General features: G+C 65.2%; 4 protein-coding genes across 4 annotated transcripts; 2 read left to right on the forward strand and 2 right to left on the reverse strand.

The window, feature by feature from the left end:
* The first annotated feature begins 2,981 nt into the window (after positions 1-2,981).
* On the forward strand, positions 2,982-4,888 carry EMIHUDRAFT_447491 (hypothetical protein). Its single transcript, XM_005794220.1, has 3 exons — positions 2,982-3,662; positions 3,725-3,921; positions 3,993-4,888. The coding sequence occupies exons 1-3, from the start codon at positions 3,173-3,175 to the stop codon at positions 4,755-4,757; spliced, it is 1,452 nt and encodes a 483-aa protein (XP_005794277.1). The 5' UTR covers positions 2,982-3,172; the 3' UTR covers positions 4,758-4,888.
* Positions 4,889-5,366: 478 nt separating this feature from the next.
* On the reverse strand, positions 5,367-6,239 carry B3GAT (beta-1,3-glucuronyltransferase; the record flags this gene model as incomplete). Its single annotated transcript, XM_005794221.1, has 1 exon — positions 5,367-6,239. The coding sequence occupies one exon, from the start codon at positions 6,237-6,239 to the stop codon at positions 5,367-5,369; it is 873 nt and encodes a 290-aa protein (XP_005794278.1).
* Positions 6,240-9,990: 3,751 nt separating this feature from the next.
* On the forward strand, positions 9,991-15,413 carry EMIHUDRAFT_194410 (hypothetical protein; the record flags this gene model as incomplete). The annotated part of the gene is made up of 5 exons (XM_005794222.1): positions 9,991-10,029; positions 10,375-10,488; positions 10,563-10,596; positions 10,770-11,521; positions 11,601-15,413. The coding sequence occupies 5 exons, from the start codon at positions 9,991-9,993 to the stop codon at positions 15,411-15,413; spliced, it is 4,752 nt and encodes a 1,583-aa protein (XP_005794279.1).
* Positions 15,414-17,578: 2,165 nt separating this feature from the next.
* EMIHUDRAFT_431843 (hypothetical protein) lies at positions 17,579-18,590 on the reverse strand (the record flags this gene model as incomplete). The annotated part of the gene is given in 2 exon segments (XM_005794223.1): positions 17,579-18,035; positions 18,051-18,590. A coding segment is annotated over 1 exon segment (495 nt), but the record flags the coding sequence as incomplete, so codon positions are not given.
* Between the last annotated feature and the right edge of the window lie 469 nt (positions 18,591-19,059).

A 19,059-nucleotide genomic window follows, 5' to 3' on the forward strand; every position in this document is an offset into this window, starting at 1 on the left:
CCCCCCCCCCCCCCGGGGTTTTTGGAAAACCCTTACAAATTTCCAAATTTTTTTTCGGCCCGGGGTCTGCTTTGGGGGGGGCGGGCCTTACCAGGGGGAGAAGGGCTCCTTGTTTGTCCGGGAAACCCCCCCCCCCCCCCCTAGCCTTCGGCCAGGCTCTGCTCTCCCTCGATGAGCCGTATGAGGCGCGCAGACCGCGCCGAGATGACGCGAGATGACGCGAGATGACGCGAGATGACGCGAGATGACGCGAGGCTGTCGCGGCCCGCAGGTGCAGATGGAGACGCCGGTGGAGGAGATCATCGCCCACTTCGCTACGCGCGGAGTCGACTACGACGAGATGCACGCGGCCTGCTATCTCGCGGCACGCCACCGCCGCCCGCCCGCCCGCCACGCCCGCCCGCACGCACGCACCTGACGGTGCACTCGCCGCTTCCCTGGGCAGGTGGACGCGTCGCACCGCGCGCTCGCAAACTGGTCGGCGGCGGACTTTGAGTGCACGCTGCAGGGGGGCAGCGTGGTAGGGTCGGACCGAACAAAGGCGCCGCACGCACATGCACACACAGCACGCACGCACATGCACACACACACGCACACACGGCTTCTTGCGAACGATCCACGGCAGGTCCCGAGGCGGCTGTCGCCCTCCCTCCCCCCGGCTGCCCGACCTCCTTGTGTGTGTGAGGACAAGTGCTCCTGACTGTGTCTGTTGGTGCGGGAAGGCGGAGGTGATTGCGGCGGACAAGCTCGTCTTGCAGAGCTACGGACGGCCGTACTCGCAGCAGGGCAAGCCTGCTGGCACCTTCTACAAGCACGCGCGCTCAGAAGCGACGCCGACATGGGCATGAACTGGCGGGGGGAGGGGGAGGGGGCAGGTGGCCATGTCTCTGCTCCGGCGCGGACCCGCGCGCGCGTTCAGACCTGGGTGCTGGGAGGGGGAGGAGGGAGGGGGCAGAACACAGAGACGGGGAGGGAGGGAGGGAGGGAGAGAGAGAGAGAGACGAAGAGGGAGAGAGAGAGAGAGAGGAAAATGCTGAGCGCGGCACTGCGCATGGCCGCTGCACCGACGGCGCGCGCACCGCTGGCACTCCGGGAAGCGAGAGGCTGGCAGTGGGCGAGCGCGTCCTGCTTGGGCATGGCGGGGGCCTGTGGCTCGCGCGCAGCGCGGGGAGACTCGACCTCACATTTCAACCGGCCAAGCACTCATTTCAATCGGCCAAGCACTGTCTATGACTAGTCCTATGCCGTCTGTATGTGGCGCTCCGCGCGTAATGCGAGATGCGCATGTGTGCGCGAATGACCAGAGACCACCACCCTGGAGTTCGTATTAATGATTAAATTCGGTATTAGCATAAAATGCATTGTCTCTACACTGAGATTCCAGAGCGGCTCAGCCGTGGTATGCCCTATGGCTATGCCTGGTAACCGGATTGTGGCGGATTGTGCGGATAAAGCGGATAAGAATTAAGATATTCTTTCACTGGTGTGTGTGGTGTGTGACACGCTGTGCACACTGGTGACCACTGGAACGACGGGCGGTCGACCGCAGCCCCTCTCGCAGAGCCGCGCCGTAGCCGCAGCCCCTCGCTCTTCTAGTGTGTCGGGTAGTAGGGGTGAGGGGGACGGATCACGAAAAGGCGTTTTCTGACCGCGCAAGACAAAGGGTGGCTCAGGGCTCTGCCGGCAAGGCGCCCGCGTCGTCGACGCGGTACCATTGACTAATCCCGGGATTCACACCCACACGACCAAATAGCGAAAATCCGAATACCGTGCAAAAACCACGGAAAATGCGACGAAGAACGTCGGGGCAAGTTTGGCTAACTCCATAACAATGGGCGATCCGGCGCTTCCTTCGATTGGACGGACGAATGATCGCGGAAAAGCGGGACCGCATCGCGACATCGGGGGTTCACCATATGCCGAGCCTGCTCGGCCTGCCATGCGCGCGCGCCTCGCCCGAGCACAGCCACCTGCGGCCTGGCCAGCCTGTTCCTGGCTCGTGCCCAGCCTCTCCTTCCGCTGCCGCCGGCCTCGCAGTCCCGCCAGCCATCACGCTGCAGAGCCTGCGTAGACGCCACAGACGCTAATTCTGCAGCCCACAGCCCTGGCAACTCGAGGGCCAACAGTATACGACGACGACATCTCACACCCCGCGCTGGCCAGCGCCATCAGCCCCTCACGGCCCGGCCCAACCTTCCCTTCCCCACCCTCGCCTCCAGTGCCTCCAATCAAGTCGCACCTCTCTTCTTCAGCGAATGCAGCGGCAGCACCACGTCAGAGGCTGGGCCGACTGGCGGACCGGACCTGCATGCCCAGCCATGCCCCCCACTCCCCACCCGCTTGGATCGATCAGCTGACAACAGCTCCACCAGCTCCCACCACCGCGTGTCATGTCATGAAGCATGATAGATAGACACCATCGAAAGGTCTGATCTCCAAAAAGAGCTCTCGGCCTGTGCCGCGCGCGCCCGCGCCCCGCCCTTTTGCGCAGCAACAGCCAACACCTTAAACTTCATGGCCCTCCAAATTCGGGTCGGAGCGTAGCGGAGTGGGAGCCGAGTTTGAAAAAGGCGACGGACGCTTGCGTCCTAGCCTCCAACAACGCCTCCCCGGCGCAGAGGGGCCCCCGGAGGGATGCTCAACCCCCCGGGGACCGTGAGTGAGTGAGTATTCTTGATACGAAACCACGACGACACACACCAGTCGACTCGCATCGGTTGCCTCCATTAACGGCGGAGCTATTCTCGCGCCCACACCACACCTGGCTCCAACGTGGACACGCCCATAGCTGGGGACACTACTAGGTCACGCATGGCATCAGAAGTTTTATCTCTGGGCCCCGAAAGGCATCTCTAGCAGCGTCGTTACGCATGCTCCCTCCCCTCCTGGGCGCATGCGCCTCCCATCTCGCCAGAGCATAAGCTCTTGGTGTGCGTCCAGACGAGTTTTTCGCAATCGCAGCATACACACACACACCCACCCGGGGACTCGGGACCGGCTCACGCACGCCTCTTGTGGCGGTCCTATTCCCAGCTCGCAGTGCCGACGGCTCGAAACACGCGCGGGGATCGCGTGAACCAATCCTCGCTGCTCGAGTACCGACGCGGCCAAAGGATATCCACCACCTCGAGAACCTCGAGAGTGGCGTCGCCAGCACACACAGCAAAGGCCAATGGCACCGTCGGCTTTGGGACTGGCCAAGGTCGGCGCAGGCCTTGCGATCGGCACCCCGGTGGCCCTCACAGGAGCTGTGGTTTCGCTTCTCACGAAGATGCATGGGTCGGTCGGCGTCGCCGCGCCCACGAAGAGGATGCTCGCCGAGGAAGACGCAAAGGCCTGTGCATTGTTCCGTCATCTGCCCGCTCTCGCAGAGAAGATCGCATGGCGTTCGCTTGGGGCGGATGTCACTCCCATACACCGCTGCGCACTGAACACGCCGTCAGGTGTGCCAGTCTCCTTCTTTGTGAAGCGCGAGGATCTCGCATCGCCTGTGTATGGCGGCAACAAGGTGCGCACGCTCCAACACCAGCTGGCTGTCATTGAGTCCAAGTACGAGGCGGGCGACCCACGCTGTGCCAACATCCACGTCATGGGCACCGGTGGGAGCAACCAGGTCGTGGCCACGGCCGTGCACGCCCGTGAGCGGCTGCCCAAGCTGACGGGTAAGCTCCCAGCGGCCTGACTAGACGTGAGCTCGCGTGACGCCTGCGCCCGCTTTTGGCAGCGCTCTGGATGGACAAGGACGTCCCCGACCTCGACAACACCCTGAACATGCTGAGCACGCTCTCGATGCCGCTCGCGGCCAAGTTCAACTGGGCCGAGCCGCTCCCTGTGCTGAAGCGCCTCGTCGGCGCCGCCTTCGGCGGCGACGGCGTGGTCGTCACGGCGGGCGGCAACTGCCCGGCGGGCGTCCTCGGGCAGGCCAGCTGGAGCTCGCGGAGCTTCCCACACCTCCCCACACCTTCTCACACCTTCCCACACCTTCCCGCCAGGTCGGCGGCCTGCTGGAGCTCGCGGAGCAGATCGAGGCCGGCGCGATGCCGTCTCCCGACCGGATCTACCTGCCGATCGGCTCGAGCTGCACGACGAGCGGGCTCATCCTGGGCGTCGCGCTCGCGCGTCACCTGCGACTGGGACCCTTCGGCGGGCCGCTGCGCATCGTCGGCGTGCCCGTGCACGAGGCGTTCGCCATGCTGCAGGCCAAGCTGGGCATCCACCGCGCGTCGCTGTCGCAGTACATGCCGCTCACCATCCGCCACACGCTCAAGACGACGTGCGCCGAGCTCGCGCGCCTCGGCGGGCCCGACCTGCACGACGCCAGCCTCCGGATCCTCCACGAGGAGGTCGAGATCCTCACCGACGCCGACCTCGTCGGCATCTACGGCGCGCACTCCGAGGTGAGCCGCCGCGCGGCGCAGGCGTACGACGCCACGGGCCGGCTCTTCGAGGGCAGCGGCGCGGAGGTGAGCACGCCGCTGTGGGTGTGCGGCCACTTCGTCGCGAAGGCGTTTGCGCCGCTGATCGACGACGCCGCGAAGGAGGAGCTGCGCGGGCAGACCTTCCTGCTGTGGCAGACCAAGTCGGCGGTGCAGCCGCTCGGCACGGAGGACGAGTGGGCGCAGCTGGCCGAGATGCCGCCGCTCGTGAAGCGGTGGGCGGACGACGGCCCTGCGGAGTCCACGCTGCGCCCGGGCAAAGTGGACACCGCCAACGGCACGCCTGATGACTATCGCCATCTGATGAAGGCGCTGCCGTGAGCATGAACGCACACAGATAGAGACACGCGCGTGCAAGGTCCGTATGGCTCACCGTGTAGTCGGCCACTCGGCGTTTTCACACGCATTTCGTGACACACAATACTGCCAGCAAGATGCGACATTAAGTTACTCGTGGGGTTCGCGGCAGTCCAGAGCCCTCGGCACCGACCGCACGCGCCCGCCGACGTCGACGACCCCCCCCCGCTCCCCGCGGCTCCCCGGCCCCGCTCCCCGCGCGGTCCCCTGGGCGCAGAGAGAGCCCCGGCGCCCCGGCTAACGGCCCCTGCACCCCGCGCTGCGCCGGCCGGGCCTCCGCAGCCCCGTGGCCGTGCCCGCCATGGCCCATCCGCGATGGTGCCCGCGCGGAGTTCGCGGCGCCCCGCCCGCGTGCGGACTGCGGTGCCGGGCGCGTGCCGGGCGAGCGCGCCGCGACGCGGCCCCCCGCGACTCGCGCGAGACGACACTTGTAGTCCATGTGTAAATCTCAGCCGAACAACCTAGTCTGGCTGATCTACCTCCCCGTTCGATGGTTCGAAAGGTCTGAGGGTAGAGCCGCACACCATAGTCTCACGTCACGAGCTCGCTGCCTTCTCAGGCGCTCCAACGCCGCTAAGTGCAGCGGGCGGGTGGGAACCGGACGGGGCGGGGGAAGTGGCGGTACTCGTTGTGAAAGACAAGCACGTCCATCCCACAGTTGGCCAGGGGCTGCAGCTGCGCTGGGGATCCCGAGGGGCCGAGCAGCTTGTCGACGAGCTCCGACTCGCCACCCTGCTTGCGGCTGAAAGACCAGACCTCGCCCTCGACGCGCCAGAGGAGCTCTGCGTCGAAGGCGAAGCCGCCCATATCGACGCAGTACTTGCGCGCGCCGTACATCCGCGCCTGCCAGTTGTGCTTCGTGCCGCTGCACCACCCCGCGCTAAAGTGCTTGAACTCGCCTGTCGACTGGTTGTACACGGGCCTCTCGATCGTCATCGCCGTCCACCGTCCTCGAAAGTAGCCGTCGCACGCCGGAGCGAGCCACACCGACCGGCGCACGGCAAAAATGCCGACCCGCCGCCGCCCGAGCAAGCGCAGCTCGGACCAAAGCGAGGGGTGGTACGCGTTGTCGTCGTCCATGTTGTAGACGACGCCGCTCAGCCGGCGGTCGCGGATGTACTTGAGCGCCACGTTGCGCTGCGCGTTGCCTCCGGAGCGAGTCGGGCCAAAAGCGAGGTGGACATGCGGGACTCCGCTCTCGCTGAGCAGCTGTGACACGTCGGGACTTGGCGCAGCTGCGTCCTCGGCCACGAGCCAGAGCACTCCTCTTCCCTCGGTGCTCAGCAGCCTGGCGCAATGCATCAGCTTGGCGCGCTGCAGCTCATGCGGGAAGGTGGTGGTGACGAGAAGGAGCCGCCTCCCGGCGCGCGCCGTCGCTGGTCCCTCCCTCGCGACGAGCCTCTGCTCCGCCGCGAGGTGCGGCCAGATTGTGTCAATGGTGCGCATGGTAAAGTCGGCCTTTGGTTCGCTCGAGCAGTTCTTCTGTCCGTTCGCTCGCGTGCAGGTCCGGCGGCGCGGTGAACAGCTCCAGCCGGAGCAGTCAACAGAGCTGGCGGTCGCGAGGCCGCGTAGCCTTGGGCGTCGGCTCACTTCTCTGATGGTCTGGTATGAGAAGGTGCGCTCCCGTGTCAGGCCGCCGCTGGAGTTGAGGGCCACGAGCACTGCGGCACAGTACGGAACCGATGCCGGGCTCCGTCCAGACGTTCGTTCAGCGACCACCTGCATGGTGGCACTGCTCGAGGGCCGCCACGCGAGCTCTCCATCGGGCGCGCGAACGCGTCGCGATACGAAATCCTTGCCCGGACGAGACGCGAGACGGCGAGCAACGACGGGCACCTCGTGGGCAGGAGAATTTTTACGCGGGAGAATTTCACAACAACAGCAGCAGGACGGCGCTCGCCGGCGCTACGGCGCTCGCGGCGCGCTCGTGGCGTTCAGGGCGGCTCGCACACGCACACGCACATGCACACACACACACACACACACACACACACACACACACACACACACACACACACACACACACACACACACACACACACACACACACACACATGCACAGACACACAGCCCCTTCCCCTCCCCCCTCAAGGGCGAGGACACGCACAGGCCGCACCTCTAGTGAGGCCCGCATAGTATGTGGGAGACTCGCGCCGCCGCCCCTGCCACCCCTGTGTCAGTGTGCCTGTGGTAGGAGAGACTGCCAGCGACAAGCTGGAGGCAGGTCGCTAGACTGAGATGAGACCGCCAGTGGATGTGGGAGTCCACCGCGCACCGCGCTGCGAGCCTGTCGTGTCCCTTGTCAGGAGCAGGAGAGCCCCACCTGTCCCCCTGATCGTTCTTCCAAAATCCTGCTCGTGCAGGTGGGGACCCTGTCCTCGTCCCATCCCTCGTTTGGCGTGTCTGTTTTCTTTCTTTCTTTCTTTAACAGCAGCAGGAGAAAACCGCTGGGCGCAGTTTTGTCATATGACCTGGCTGTCGCCTCAACATAGGAATCCTACTTGATGATGAGAGTGTAGAGACGCGTATAAATTCTTTGCGATGTAGGTAGGTACTAGTAGCTCAGTCAGGCCCCAAATGATTTGTAGATAGATTTGTTTGTTTGTTTGGCGGTCTATTGCTTGCTCCATAATTGCTGTGAACATGGGATTTGGATACCAATCTCAATCGTCAATGAGATGTGTGAAGAGGACGGCCAGAGGACGGCCGACCGATCGACGAAACACACGCGCGAGCTGGCGAGCTCAGCTGCATCTCAATCGAATCTCAGGGGGGCGCCGTGTGTATAACGGACACATGGCACTGGAGACTGGAGTAACAATATTTGACACTAGTACCCCAAGGCTAAGCTTCTGTTCAGCTGCGTTTTTGGTCAGGGAGCTCCTTTGCTTGGCATGCTGTAACCGTTGCAGCGCTTCAGTCGCCGCCCCCACCGCGCTCGGGTGTCACCCGCCTTTGCTCATGCCCAGTGAATGACGGGGGTGTTGCACGACTGAAGTCGTTTGGTCCATTCTTGGGCGCCTCCTTGGTCAGACTCCATCATGCGCTCGTGCCACTCGATGGCCATGATGGATAGCTTGCAAAGTGCAGAAGGGCTCCTCTCCCACACGTGCCGCAGAATTTTGTATTCATGGCCCTCGACGTCCATCTTGATCGCCACGACCGGTGCGCGCTTCAACGCACGCTTGACCAACTGCACAAAGTCTATGGAGCGCACTCTCACGGCGTTGATCACTTTTACCTCTTGGACAATGGCTCAACAGATGATTACACCTGCCAACGATGGTGCAACCACTCATCCATCACATCCGCCTCATTTTTGAAGACAGAAAGGACGACAAGAAAGTTTGATGAACGCATTTGCTCCTGCGACACGACAGGCCGAGATCAGTAAAGGGGTCCTGGCGTGGCACGGGCGGGCGCGTGCTGGCGGGATGCTGGTGTGGCGAGGCGCGCGGGTCAGGTGGCGTTATCTATGCGATAGGCAGGCCTAAGGAGGTACCGGCGGCAAGGGGTTGGAGATGCGGGCATCCGGGGGGGGGGGGGGGGGTGCGGAGGTGGGGTGGTGGTAGCGGGGCTCGCCGGAAGCGCAGTGACGTCTGGCAGCGCAGTTGACGATGCAGCAAGCGCGGCGGGGGACAAAGCTCGGACGCCCTTTTTCTTGTAACAAAGAAGGTGACTGAAAGTGGTCTCAAGTGTCTCGAAACGTGTCTCAAACTCAAATCTTCTCGATCGAATCTAAATGTGTGTTTCACGAATTCCCGAGGTGCAGCAGAGCAGAGGTGCAGCAGAGGTGAAGGAGAGGTGCAAGTGCAGCAGAGGTGCTCATTCAGTCTACCGGAGGGAGGTGCCCGTGCGTACACTCTGGTTTTGGCAGCCTCGCCTCGGCTGGCGCCTCGGCAGCTGGGTCGGGGGCTGCTCCCCCTTCCCCTAGGGCCATTTGATTGCGGGAGCACGAGGGCTCCCACTCGCGCCCGGCGGCGCGCGGAGGAGGCCGAGAGTATACCCATATACCCATATACGGCCTAGAAAAGTTTCTCCGAGACCTCGCGAGCGGGCAGGTATTCACACCTCGGCAGTGTGGTTTGGGCCGGGCAGGGCAGGAGCAGGCGGACATCGCTTCCAGGGAGGGGGGCGTGCTTCTGCTCACGCTCCACCCCCCCCCCTAGCATGTGGTGAAGGCCCTGGGGGGGTCGGGACCCCCCCCCTAGCATGTGGTGAAGCCTCTGGGGGGGGTCGGACCCCCCCCCTAGCATGTGGTGTGAGCAGAAGCACGCCCCCCTCCCTGGAAGCGATGTCCGCCTGCTCCAGTGTGGGTTTCACACCCGGAGATATACTGAAATAAATCTCTCTCTCTCTCTCTCTCTCTCTCTCTCTCTCTCTCTCTCTCTCTCTCTCTCTCTCTCTCTCTCTCTCTCTCTCTCTCTCTCTCTCTCTCTCTCTCTCTCTCTCTCTCTCTCTCTCTCTCTCTCTCTCTCTCAGAGAGGGATGGGGAGTGACACAGCCAATCCTTTGTGTTCACACCCGTCTTCTTCAGCGGCTGAGGGAGGGTGTAGAGGATGTAGAGTGTAGAGCGCTGTAGAGCTGTAGAGATGTAGAGCGCTGTAGAGCTGTAGAGCTCTACATCCGGCGCGTGACGATGTGAGTCGCCTGTAGAGCGATGTAGAGCGCGATTTTGCTGTAGAGTTTGTTGTAGAGGCTCTACAGCCAAACCGCCGGGAAGGCAGTGACTCAAAGAGGTCGAGCCGCGCTAATGGGGTGTCTCCGAGCTTACTGGAGCTCTGATGGACAGCCCTGGCTATCCCTGACACACAGAGAGTCACTCTGACGGCACACAACACCCTATGACTGCGTCATGACCAGCCTGCCATGTGTCGCCGGTGCCGCATTCGTCGCTGTGCTTCTTTAGCAGGCGGTGGACTGTCGGCTGCGAGGACGGTCGCATTTGCGCGAGGCGAGGCGAGCATTCAGACGCGTTGCATGCGCCATGCCTCGCGCCAGCGCGTGCGGGAGCTCCTGGCTGAGCGTTGAGTCCAGGCGAGTTGCGCTGGCCACTATCGCTACGCCGAGCCGAGCTGACGCGCCGAGGCGCCGGCCAGTCGCAGCCGTGAGGCATGCCACAGCAGCAGAGGCACCTGCCACCCATTGGGCGGGCAGACAGAAGGCCAGGGCAGCACTGGCAAGTGCAACGCGCCTCATGTCGGAGAGCGACCGTGCCTCGTTCGCCGCTTATGATGTAGAGTTTGTTGTAGAGATTTCACGTTGTAGAGCGCCTCTACATCGCTCTACAGGCGACTCACATCGTCACGCGGCGGATGTAGAGCTCTACAGCTCTACAGCGCTCTCCAGCGCTCTACATCTCTACAGCTCTACAGCGCTCTACACTCTACATCCTCTACACCCTCCCTCAGCTTCATTCAGCGATACACTCCAAAAAAATTCTCGAGTATCTCACATTTACTTGATAAACCAGCCGATCCAACAATCCTTTCACACCGGACGGTAGAGCCGAATCTGACGGCCAGAAAGCTCACCAGCCTCGCAACACATGCCATACCCATCCCTCCCTGATGACTCACAGAAGCCGCAGGCCACGTGGAGACATAGCTACGTGACCACGCAAAACACGCCCGGAGACTGCTCACATCCCGATATCCCGGGCTCCAACAATGGTCCCACTATCGGGCCTATCGCGGTCCGACGCCGATCTACTTGGCTGTCCCCAGCCCACACACAGGTACCGGGCGGGTGCACCCAGCCTGGCCGCAGGAGGGCGGGCCCGGGCCGAACCTCCCACTCAGAGGTCCATTGAAGTCGTCCGCGGCGCCGTCCCGAAGCAGACAGTGCGCGAAGCAGCCGCATGCGGCCGCCGAGCGCGATCAAGTAAATGCGAGATGGGAAGAATTCCTATCCACGTAAATGCGAGATATACACGCCCAGCCGGACTCCCTGCTTCTAGCGTGATGATGTCCGCAGTGCCGCTGCAGCTCCTCGACGCGTCCTCCTTCCCGCACGCGCGCTGCATGGACGGGTCGCCCGCCGGCTTCTACCTCGCACGAAACCGCTCCTCTCCCGACTGGATCTTTGAGCTCCAGGGCGGCGGCGAGTGCGCCAGCCGCTCCGGCTGCCTCAGCCGTGCGGCGACGGCGCTGGGCTCGTCGCTTCACTTTCCGCCGTCTGCCACCCTCTCCTTCCTGCTTCAGGACACATACGCCAACCCGCACCTCCGCTCGTGGAACCGCGTGCACCTGCCCTACTGCTCGCAGGACCTGTGGACCGGCCAGCGTACAGTCCGGTCGCGCGAGACATTCGACTACTACTTTTCCGGCCACCTCATCGTCGACGCCGTGCTCACGCACCTCGAGCGGCACTCGGACCTCGGCTCAGCTCGCCGCATCATCCTGACCGGCGAGTCGGCGGGCGGCATCGGCGTCTGGCCACACCTCGACTGGCTCGCCCAACGCTACCCGCGCGCAACGGTCGTCGGCGCGCCCATCGCCGGCTTTTACTTTTACGCGCACCCCTACACCGGCCCAGGCCACACGGCGTCCCACCTCGCCGATTTTCGCGAGGCGGCCTGGCCGGGCCATTACGCGCTGTGGCAGTCGTTCGTCGACGAAAGCTGCGCGGCAGCTTTCCCGACCGCGCCGTGGCGCTGCCTCCTCTCAAACTCCTCCTGGCCGTACGTCTCCAGCCGCGCATTTGTGAGCGAGGCGCAGAGCGACAAGGTCGTCCTGACGGCGCACATTGGGCGCCCGCCGTTTAGGGCTGTGAAGAGCGTCTCTTCACAGCTACTGGTGTGAATAGGCGCACGACTGGGTGCCAGCCTCGCAGGACCCGGACTGGTCGCCGCACGTGCTGCGATACCTCTCCCAGTGGCAGGTCAACATGAGCGCCGCGCTGGCGCCGCTGATGGACCCCGCCTCGCCCCACGGCGTCTTCAACCCCGCCTGCTTCCTGCACACCGGCTTCTCGGCGCACGCGCCGCTGATCGCGAACCACAGCTACCTCGAGGCGTTTGGCGAGTGGTACTTCCGAGGCACGCCGGTCAAGCTGCAGGACCGGTGCGGCCTCCTCTGCAACCCGACGTGCGCGCACTCGGGGTCTCACCCGGCGTCGACGGGCGCCGCCGCGGCGCCGAGTGAGGCGGGGTCTCACCCGGCGTCGACGGGCGCCGCCGCGGCGCCGAGTGAGGCGGCGGCCCTCCTGTCGCTCGCTGGCGGAGAGCCACGCACGGATCCCGAGCCGCCGATGCCGCACCTCGCATGCAGGCCGCGCCTGCTCGGCCGCAGCATGAAGGCCGCTGGCCACGACCTCGCCCAGTCGCGCCGAGCCAACACCTCCGAGGCTTGCGCTGCCGCGTGCTGCGCAGACGGCCGGTGCGCCGGTGCGCTCTTTGAGCCAGCCTCGGCCATCAGCTGGCATGGCTGCGTCAAGGGCGAGCCGTGCTGCTTCCTCAAGACGAGCGTGGCGGACGCGCAGCCCCTCCCTGCGCCGTCGCCGGGATTCCAATCCGAGCTTTGGAAGATGGACGGGCGATCGCAAGACCCAGAGACGCTGGGATTCCTCGCCGCCGCCCTCGGCTCGCACATGGTGCTGCAGCGCGCCCCGCTAGCTGCTACCGTCTGGGGGTTTACCGCGCCTGGCGCCACCGTGACGTCGACGATCGCGCCGGCCAGGCCCGAAGAGTGCGAGGCGGTACCCGCGCTCGCCTCGGGCGGCGCATGCGCGACGCGCACTCTGACCTGCAAGGCGGGCGCCGACGGCGCTTGGCGGCAGGCGCTCCCGCCGGTTGCAGCGTCCACGGTTGCGTTTTCGCTCACGTTTGCGTCCTCAAACTCGAGCGCGGAGCGCGCAGAGCTGCACAACGTCTTATTCGGCGACGTCTACTTGTGCGGCGGCCAGAGCAACATGGAGTTTGCGATGCCGGCAGACGCCAACGCCTCGGCCGAGATCGCTGCGGCCGACGCGTATCCTCACATACGCATCTTCTCGGTCGGCCATCGCACTTCGTCCGCCACGCCGCTGCGAGACCTGCAGACCGTCTGGGAACCGTGGCAAGTGGCGAGCCGTGCGACCATCGCCAAGGACTTCACGCCGCACTCGCACCTCTTCGCGACCTTCTCCGCCGTCTGCTGGCACTTCGGAAAGTCGCTTTCCGACCGGCTCGCGGCTCGCGGCAGTGTCGTGCCTCTCGGCCTCGTGAGCAACAACTGGGGCGGCACCAAGCTCGAGATGTGGGCACCCGCAACAGTCTTTGATGAGTGCGGCGTCTCCCCGCCCCCGCAGCCGCTCGGCGGGCCGATGTGGAACGCCATGATCCTACCATACGCCGCGGGCCCGATGGCGCTGAGCGGCTTCGTCTGGTACCAAGGGGAGGCCGACACGGCGACCACTGCCACGGCGGCGCTCTACCGCTGCACCTTCCCAAAGATGATTGGTGCGTGGCGCGATGCGTTTCGCCAGCCCACCGCGTTCTTCGGGTTTGTGCAGCTTAGTACCTGGTGCGGGGGAGGAGAGCTTGCCGAGGCGCTGCCGGCGATGCGCGACGCGCAGATGGGCGCTGCCGCGCTCCACGGAGTCGCCTACGCGACCAACGCCGACCACGGCATGGGCTGCGCCATTCACCCAGCCTTCAAGCGGCCCGTCGCCGAACGTCTCGCCACCGCTGCCCTCGCCGTGAGGTACAACGAGAGTGTCCGCTGGCGCTCGCCGAGGTACGTCACGGCCGAGCAGACGACGCCTCAGGCCGAGGGCACCGTTACGGTGGAGATTTCGCTGCGCGACGTCAGCCCCGCCGGGCTTCACCTGCGGCGGCCATTCAATTACTTCTCCCCCGGCTACGCCGCCGCCGCCCCGGTGGCGGTTGACTGCACGGGCAGCACGCCAGTCAGCCCGACAGCTAACGTGTCGATGGCTCTGATGTGCGCTTGGGCGAGCCTGCTCGTCGATGGAGTCGGCTGGCTCAACGCGTCTGCCGAGGCGACGGCTGGCGGCCGCACGCTGCTGCTCTCGGCGGTCCTGCCAGTTCGCACCTCGAGTGCAGCTCGCGTCCTGGCGACATCTTACGGCTACGGCCCGATTCCGATGCTGTCGGCGTACGATGCTGGGACCAACCTTCCCGTGCTGCCGTGGAACACCACCCTCCAAAGGGCGGCTCCGGCCGCGACCTGGGCGCAGCCGCCGTATGCTCCGGCCACGACGGCGACGCAGCCACCGTACGACACGCGCTTCTTTGAGCAGCGCGTCGACCACGCGTCTCCCGCAGCCAACGCGACATGGCGTCAGCGCTATCTGATCAGTGAAGCGCACTGGGGTGGACCGGGCAGCCCGATACTGTTCTACACCGGCAACGAAGGCCCCATCACCGGCTTCTGGGCAGCCTGCGGCTTTGTGACCGAGGTGCTGGCGCCACGGCTCGGCGCGCTAGTCGTCTTCGCAGAGCAGAGGTTTTACGGGGAGAGCCTGCCCTTCGGCCGCATCGGCTCCTTCTCCCCGGCCGCTCTCGCGCTCCTCACGGCGGAGCAGGTGCTCGCCGACTACGCTCTGCTCCTCACGTCACTCAAGGCGCAGCTTCACGCGGCCGAGAGCAGAGTCGTCGCCTTTGGCGGCTCTTTTGGCGGCACTCTCGCCACCCTGTTCCGCGCGAAGTACCCGCACGTTGTGGTCGGCGCGCTCGCGGCCTCGGCGCCCCTCGGCTACTACTCTCCGACGTACTGGAAGGAGCGCGGGGTCGACGAGCTCACCTGGTTCAGGACCGTTGAGCGCGTCTACACTGAGGCAAAGGAGGGCTGCTACGAGACGCTCGTACGCGCAGTTCACCTAGCGAACGCCACTGCGCGTTCGGATGGCCGCGCCGCCGCTGCCGCCTTTGGGCTTTGCTCGCCACCAGAGGATGCGGACGCCTTCGTCTTTTGGGTCACCGAGGCGCTCGAGTCGATGCCGCAGATCGACTACCAGGACGCAGGCTCGCCCGTGAATGCCACGTGCGAGGCGGTGCGGCGGGAGCTGCAGGGCGCCGAGCTGCTCGCCGCTCTCGCCGCCGTGACGCGCCGCTACTACGGCGTGGCCACCGACGCGTGTCTCCCGCAGACGAGCGCCCGTAATTTGCAAGTGGCTGGCGGCACGCCGGGGGACGGGCCGGCGCCTGCGTCTAGCTGGGGGTACCAGTCCTGCAGCGAGACGCTGCACCCCTTCTCGATTCCACCAGGCAGCTGGCGCCCGTACCGCTTCTCTCTCCCCGCGCTCACAGCGCTCTGTCGGCAGTACTACAACGTGACCCCTGACCTCCACCGGCTCGAGCGCTGGTCCGGCGGCTACGCCATCGCCGGCAAAGACAGCGGCCACTCGAACATCATTTGGTCGAATGGGCGGCGCGACCCGTGGCATGGCGGGGGCTTCCTCCGCGCAGCGGACGCGTTGCCTGGCGGCGCCGTCTTTGTGATGGACAGCACGGCCCACCACCAGGACCTGCGCCTGCCCCAGACTACCGACCCGCCGGAGCTCACCAGTGTCCGTGCCATGGAGGAGCGCATCATTCGCGGTTGGCTGCGGGAGTCTGGTGTGGGAGGTGGGGTGGGTGGCCCCTCCCCCAATACTGTGCACAGCAGTGTGTCTTAGTGTGTGTGTGTGGACATACAGAGGTGTGGACAGTGCGGTACACGTGAGACATTGCAGCCCCGGGGCGGCGGCGGGAGCGCCGCCAGTGGCTAGCAGGGCTGGGCGCGCGAGCGTGAGCGGACAGTGTGAGGGCGAGTCCCGTCGCGGGCTAGCCCGCGCAGCCCAGCAGCAGCACTGACAGCACGTATCGGAACTATGACGATGCACCACGTACCCGCTACCCCGTTTTACGCGATCTCCGTCTCTCCGATGACCTCTACGGCTCTACTACGCTAATTTGCACGCACTAAACGCGAGCGCCGACTCACTAGACACTACTGGAGTTGCAACACGTTTGAGCTTCTCCGGTAAACCTGTGCGCCCTCGGTAGAGGCCGAAGGAGCACAGTACAGGTGCTTGCCGCCAATTCTTTCCTTGGCGTCTTTTCGTGCGAGCTGCCGAGCTGATTCACGGCAGCATTTGCGAGGGGTGGTACGTATAAGGGTCACGATTGATCCTCCACGCGACGTCGGACTCGCGCAAAGACTCAGTATCAGCCTTCTGAGATCCCCGCCGCCTGCGGCCCTTCCACCAGATCCTGATGCGGCCGGGCCTCTTGTTGGTCTTGGGGACTGGCCGGTCGCGAGAGGGATCATCCACGATTCGCAAGGCCGTCGCCTGCAGCCAGTTGATCTTGCCGTGCCGGCGGTTGAGCTCCCGTCTCCAGCGCCGCTCGTACCGCTCCTCGAGCCCGCTGGACCGGATTGAAGCAAATCCGCCGCCAGTGCGCTGGGCCAACCGAGCCCTCGCAGACGCTGCCACGCTGGTCGGTGGGAGGGTTCGGTGCATTGCGATGCTAGCAGTCGTCAGAAAAAATCAAGCCCGCATGGTCTCAGCGTGCGGCCACCACAGGCCCGGCCGTCCCCATAGTAGATTCGCGACACAGAGAGTTCTGTGCTATACCTCCAAACGAGATGCCGCCCCCGTCCTTCCCCGGAAGGTGAAGACTGGTGCCCCGGGGGCGTCGCAGACCTCGCAGTCCGGCAGCCTCTATAGTACAAGTTTCCTATTCAAGCATCGCAGTCCCCGAGCTGAGCCTCGCAGTCCGCCCCTCGGGGAGTGGGGCAGCTGCCCCGCCCCTGCCGTGGAGGCGGGGGCGGGGTAGGCGATGGACGCGACCTGCGGGGCCACCGTGGGCTCCGCGGGCGCACAGCCAGCACCGGCGCCGGCACCGGCGCGGCCAAGCACCTGTCCACCTGCATGGAGCGGCGTGCGGTGCGGCGACAGGCGACGCGTACACTACCCTTTCAATTGCATCGGCGCTGCATGCGTGGAGAGGGGCGGTGCCAGCGGCTGCACTCGGCACGACGTGGGAACTTTGGCCCAGCCCTACGTCGACGCCCAGTGCCGGACGCCGCGCCAGCAGTGGCAGCACATGTGCGTCGCGTGCGACGACGAGCCGAGCAACGCCTGGCGGCAGCAGGCGGAGGCGGAGCGGGCGGCGGAGGCGGCGGCGCGGTCGGCAGCGCCAGGCGCCGCGGTTGCGGCACCCACCGGCACCAGCGACGACCTCGACGCCCTCGACGACGACATGATGGACAGGGCTCTCAAGGCGGCAGAGGCGGCAAAGGCGGGCGGCGCGCCACCCGTCTCTCAGAGACTGTGTCTTGTGAGCTTGTTTGTGTCTGTGTGTCGCTCGTGCGTGTCGTCATCATCTGTCCAGCGTCCACCCATACCGCGTCGGTGTCCAGTCCGAACTGTTCTTCCCCTTGTCTGTCTATTGGTAGGGAGGTGATGAGGAGTCAGGTGTGCTAGTCGCTACAGTCGGACGGTTCCGGGCTCGAGTGAGGGCCGCGGTCGCGGTCGCGCGGCTCGCCAGAATGTTTTTTCAAGCGTTGTGTCATCGTGTAAGTAGGGCTGCCGCCGGGCGTGATCTCGAATAAAATAAATAACTAAAACGGACACACCAAACAAGGGGTGGGAGAAGGACAGGGTCCCCACCTGCACGAGCAGGATCTTGTAAGGAAGATTAGGGACACAGGGGAACGGGAGCGGGGAGCGCATCGCGACACGGAGGGGGGCTGGGCAGGGTTCACCCACACGACAGGGTCCCAGGGATTCCCAAATAAATAAATAAATTCTTGCATTTTTGCTCCCGGCTGAGGGAGCAAGCAAGCCCACTCAACCCCAAGTACTCACCGTTTTACAGTGGTGTTTTTTCCACATCGGCTGCAGCCTCTGCTGGGGCGGAACGCGCGGGGTTTTCGGCGCGATGCCCTCGGCGAGTACACGCTACTGCTCTGCCGCAAGCTCTCCTGCGCGCGCGTGACGTGTGGGACGCGTGCGCTGCGCTCAAACGTCGCGATTTGGCGATAGGCGCTCGAGCCGGCGCACAGCGGATAGGTGCGCCGCGCAGGGGGGGTCGGAGGTGTGAGAGAGGGGGCGTGGGTCGGGCGCGCACCGGCTGGCTCCGGGAGCGGCCGTCACGTCGAGGAGTGGGGCTGTCGGCGGCTCGAGCGCCGAGGCGAGCTGCTCTGCTGCGCCGCCGACAGCCCCTCTTCCGAGCCGGCGAGTGGAGGCGAGCCGCGGCCGGTGTCGCTGGTGCGGTGGCGGCGAGGGTTCATCGCCCGGCAGCGAGAGCGCCCTCACTCAAACCACCGGTGTGGAGGGGGGGGGGGGGGGCTGTCGGCGGCCGGTGTGGCTCTAGGCGCGCCTACGCTGCGCCGCCGCGAGCCTCACTGCCGATCCGGCGCCTGGCGGCGGGGGCGAGCCGCGAACAATCGTCGCTGGTGGTGGTGGTGCGGCGGCGGCGGCTCGCCCTTCACTCCAGCCGCGGCTCCGTTCCCGCCGCCGCCCACCGCACCTACCACACGCCGCCGAGCAGGCACCCGGCTCAGGGTGGAGTCGGTCGGGCCGTCGGTGCCGGAGCGGCGGCAGTCCATCGTGCACGTGCACGGCGCCTTTGCGCGCCGCGTTGCGGGGCGAGGCGCGCTTGGCGGAGCGTGTGGTGCGTGGAGAGGCGTGTGTTGTGGGGCTGTCTGTCCGCTGTGCTGGCTGCAGCCACAGCCTGCAGCTTCGGTGTTTGTGTAAGTCAACTTGTGCGGCTGGTCGCCTTTTGGCACTGGTGTGTGGCGTCCTGTCTTTCTTGACGTCTAGCGGAACCACCGTGAAGTTCTCCCGCAGGGTTGATCTAGGTGTGAACAACATCTCGCGCTCAAATCTCCGACTGGTCGTTGCACATCCCATCCCATCCCATCCCATGCGCCGCACGCCGCAAGAGGTGCGTCGCCTTCAAGGCCAGAGAGTCGCGTTGCGCGACCTCGCGAGCCGTACCGAGCTCAACGGTAAGGTGGGCCGTCTCGCGGGAGTTGACGGTGAGCGGTGGAAGGTGGAGCTGGACGGCAGCGGCGAGGTGGTGAAGGCTCGCGAGCGCAATCTGGAGCTGACGGGCCTCGCGGAGACCGCCTCGCTCGCTGCCGCGCTCGACGACAAGCCGTATGAGTCGTACAAATTGCCGCCGCTGCACCTCCCTCGCTACCACCATTATGTGCGAGCGGAGGCGAATGGACGCCGCGAGCCGACGCTCGAGGACGTGTGTCTGCTCGAGTACGAAAAGTTCGACGACGGCAGCAAGCTGTGGCCGGTGCTGGAGAAGGAGAGGGAATGG

The sequence above is a fragment of the Emiliania huxleyi genome, assembly GCF_000372725.1.
Source record: "Emiliania huxleyi CCMP1516 unplaced genomic scaffold EMIHUscaffold_1, whole genome shotgun sequence".
Classification (NCBI taxonomy): Eukaryota; Haptophyta; order Isochrysidales; family Noelaerhabdaceae; genus Emiliania; species Emiliania huxleyi.

Coding starts and splice junctions, on each gene's coding strand:
- EMIHUDRAFT_447491 (XM_005794220.1), top strand. CDS start 3,173: ATGGCACCGTCGGCTTTGGGACTGGCCAAGGTCGGCGCAGGCCTTGCG. Junction 3,663..3,724: donor GCGGCTGCCCAAGCTGACGG/GTAAGCTCCCAG, acceptor CGCTTTTGGCAG/CGCTCTGGATGGACAAGGAC. Junction 3,922..3,992: donor CGGCGGGCGTCCTCGGGCAG/GCCAGCTGGAGC, acceptor CCTTCCCGCCAG/GTCGGCGGCCTGCTGGAGCT.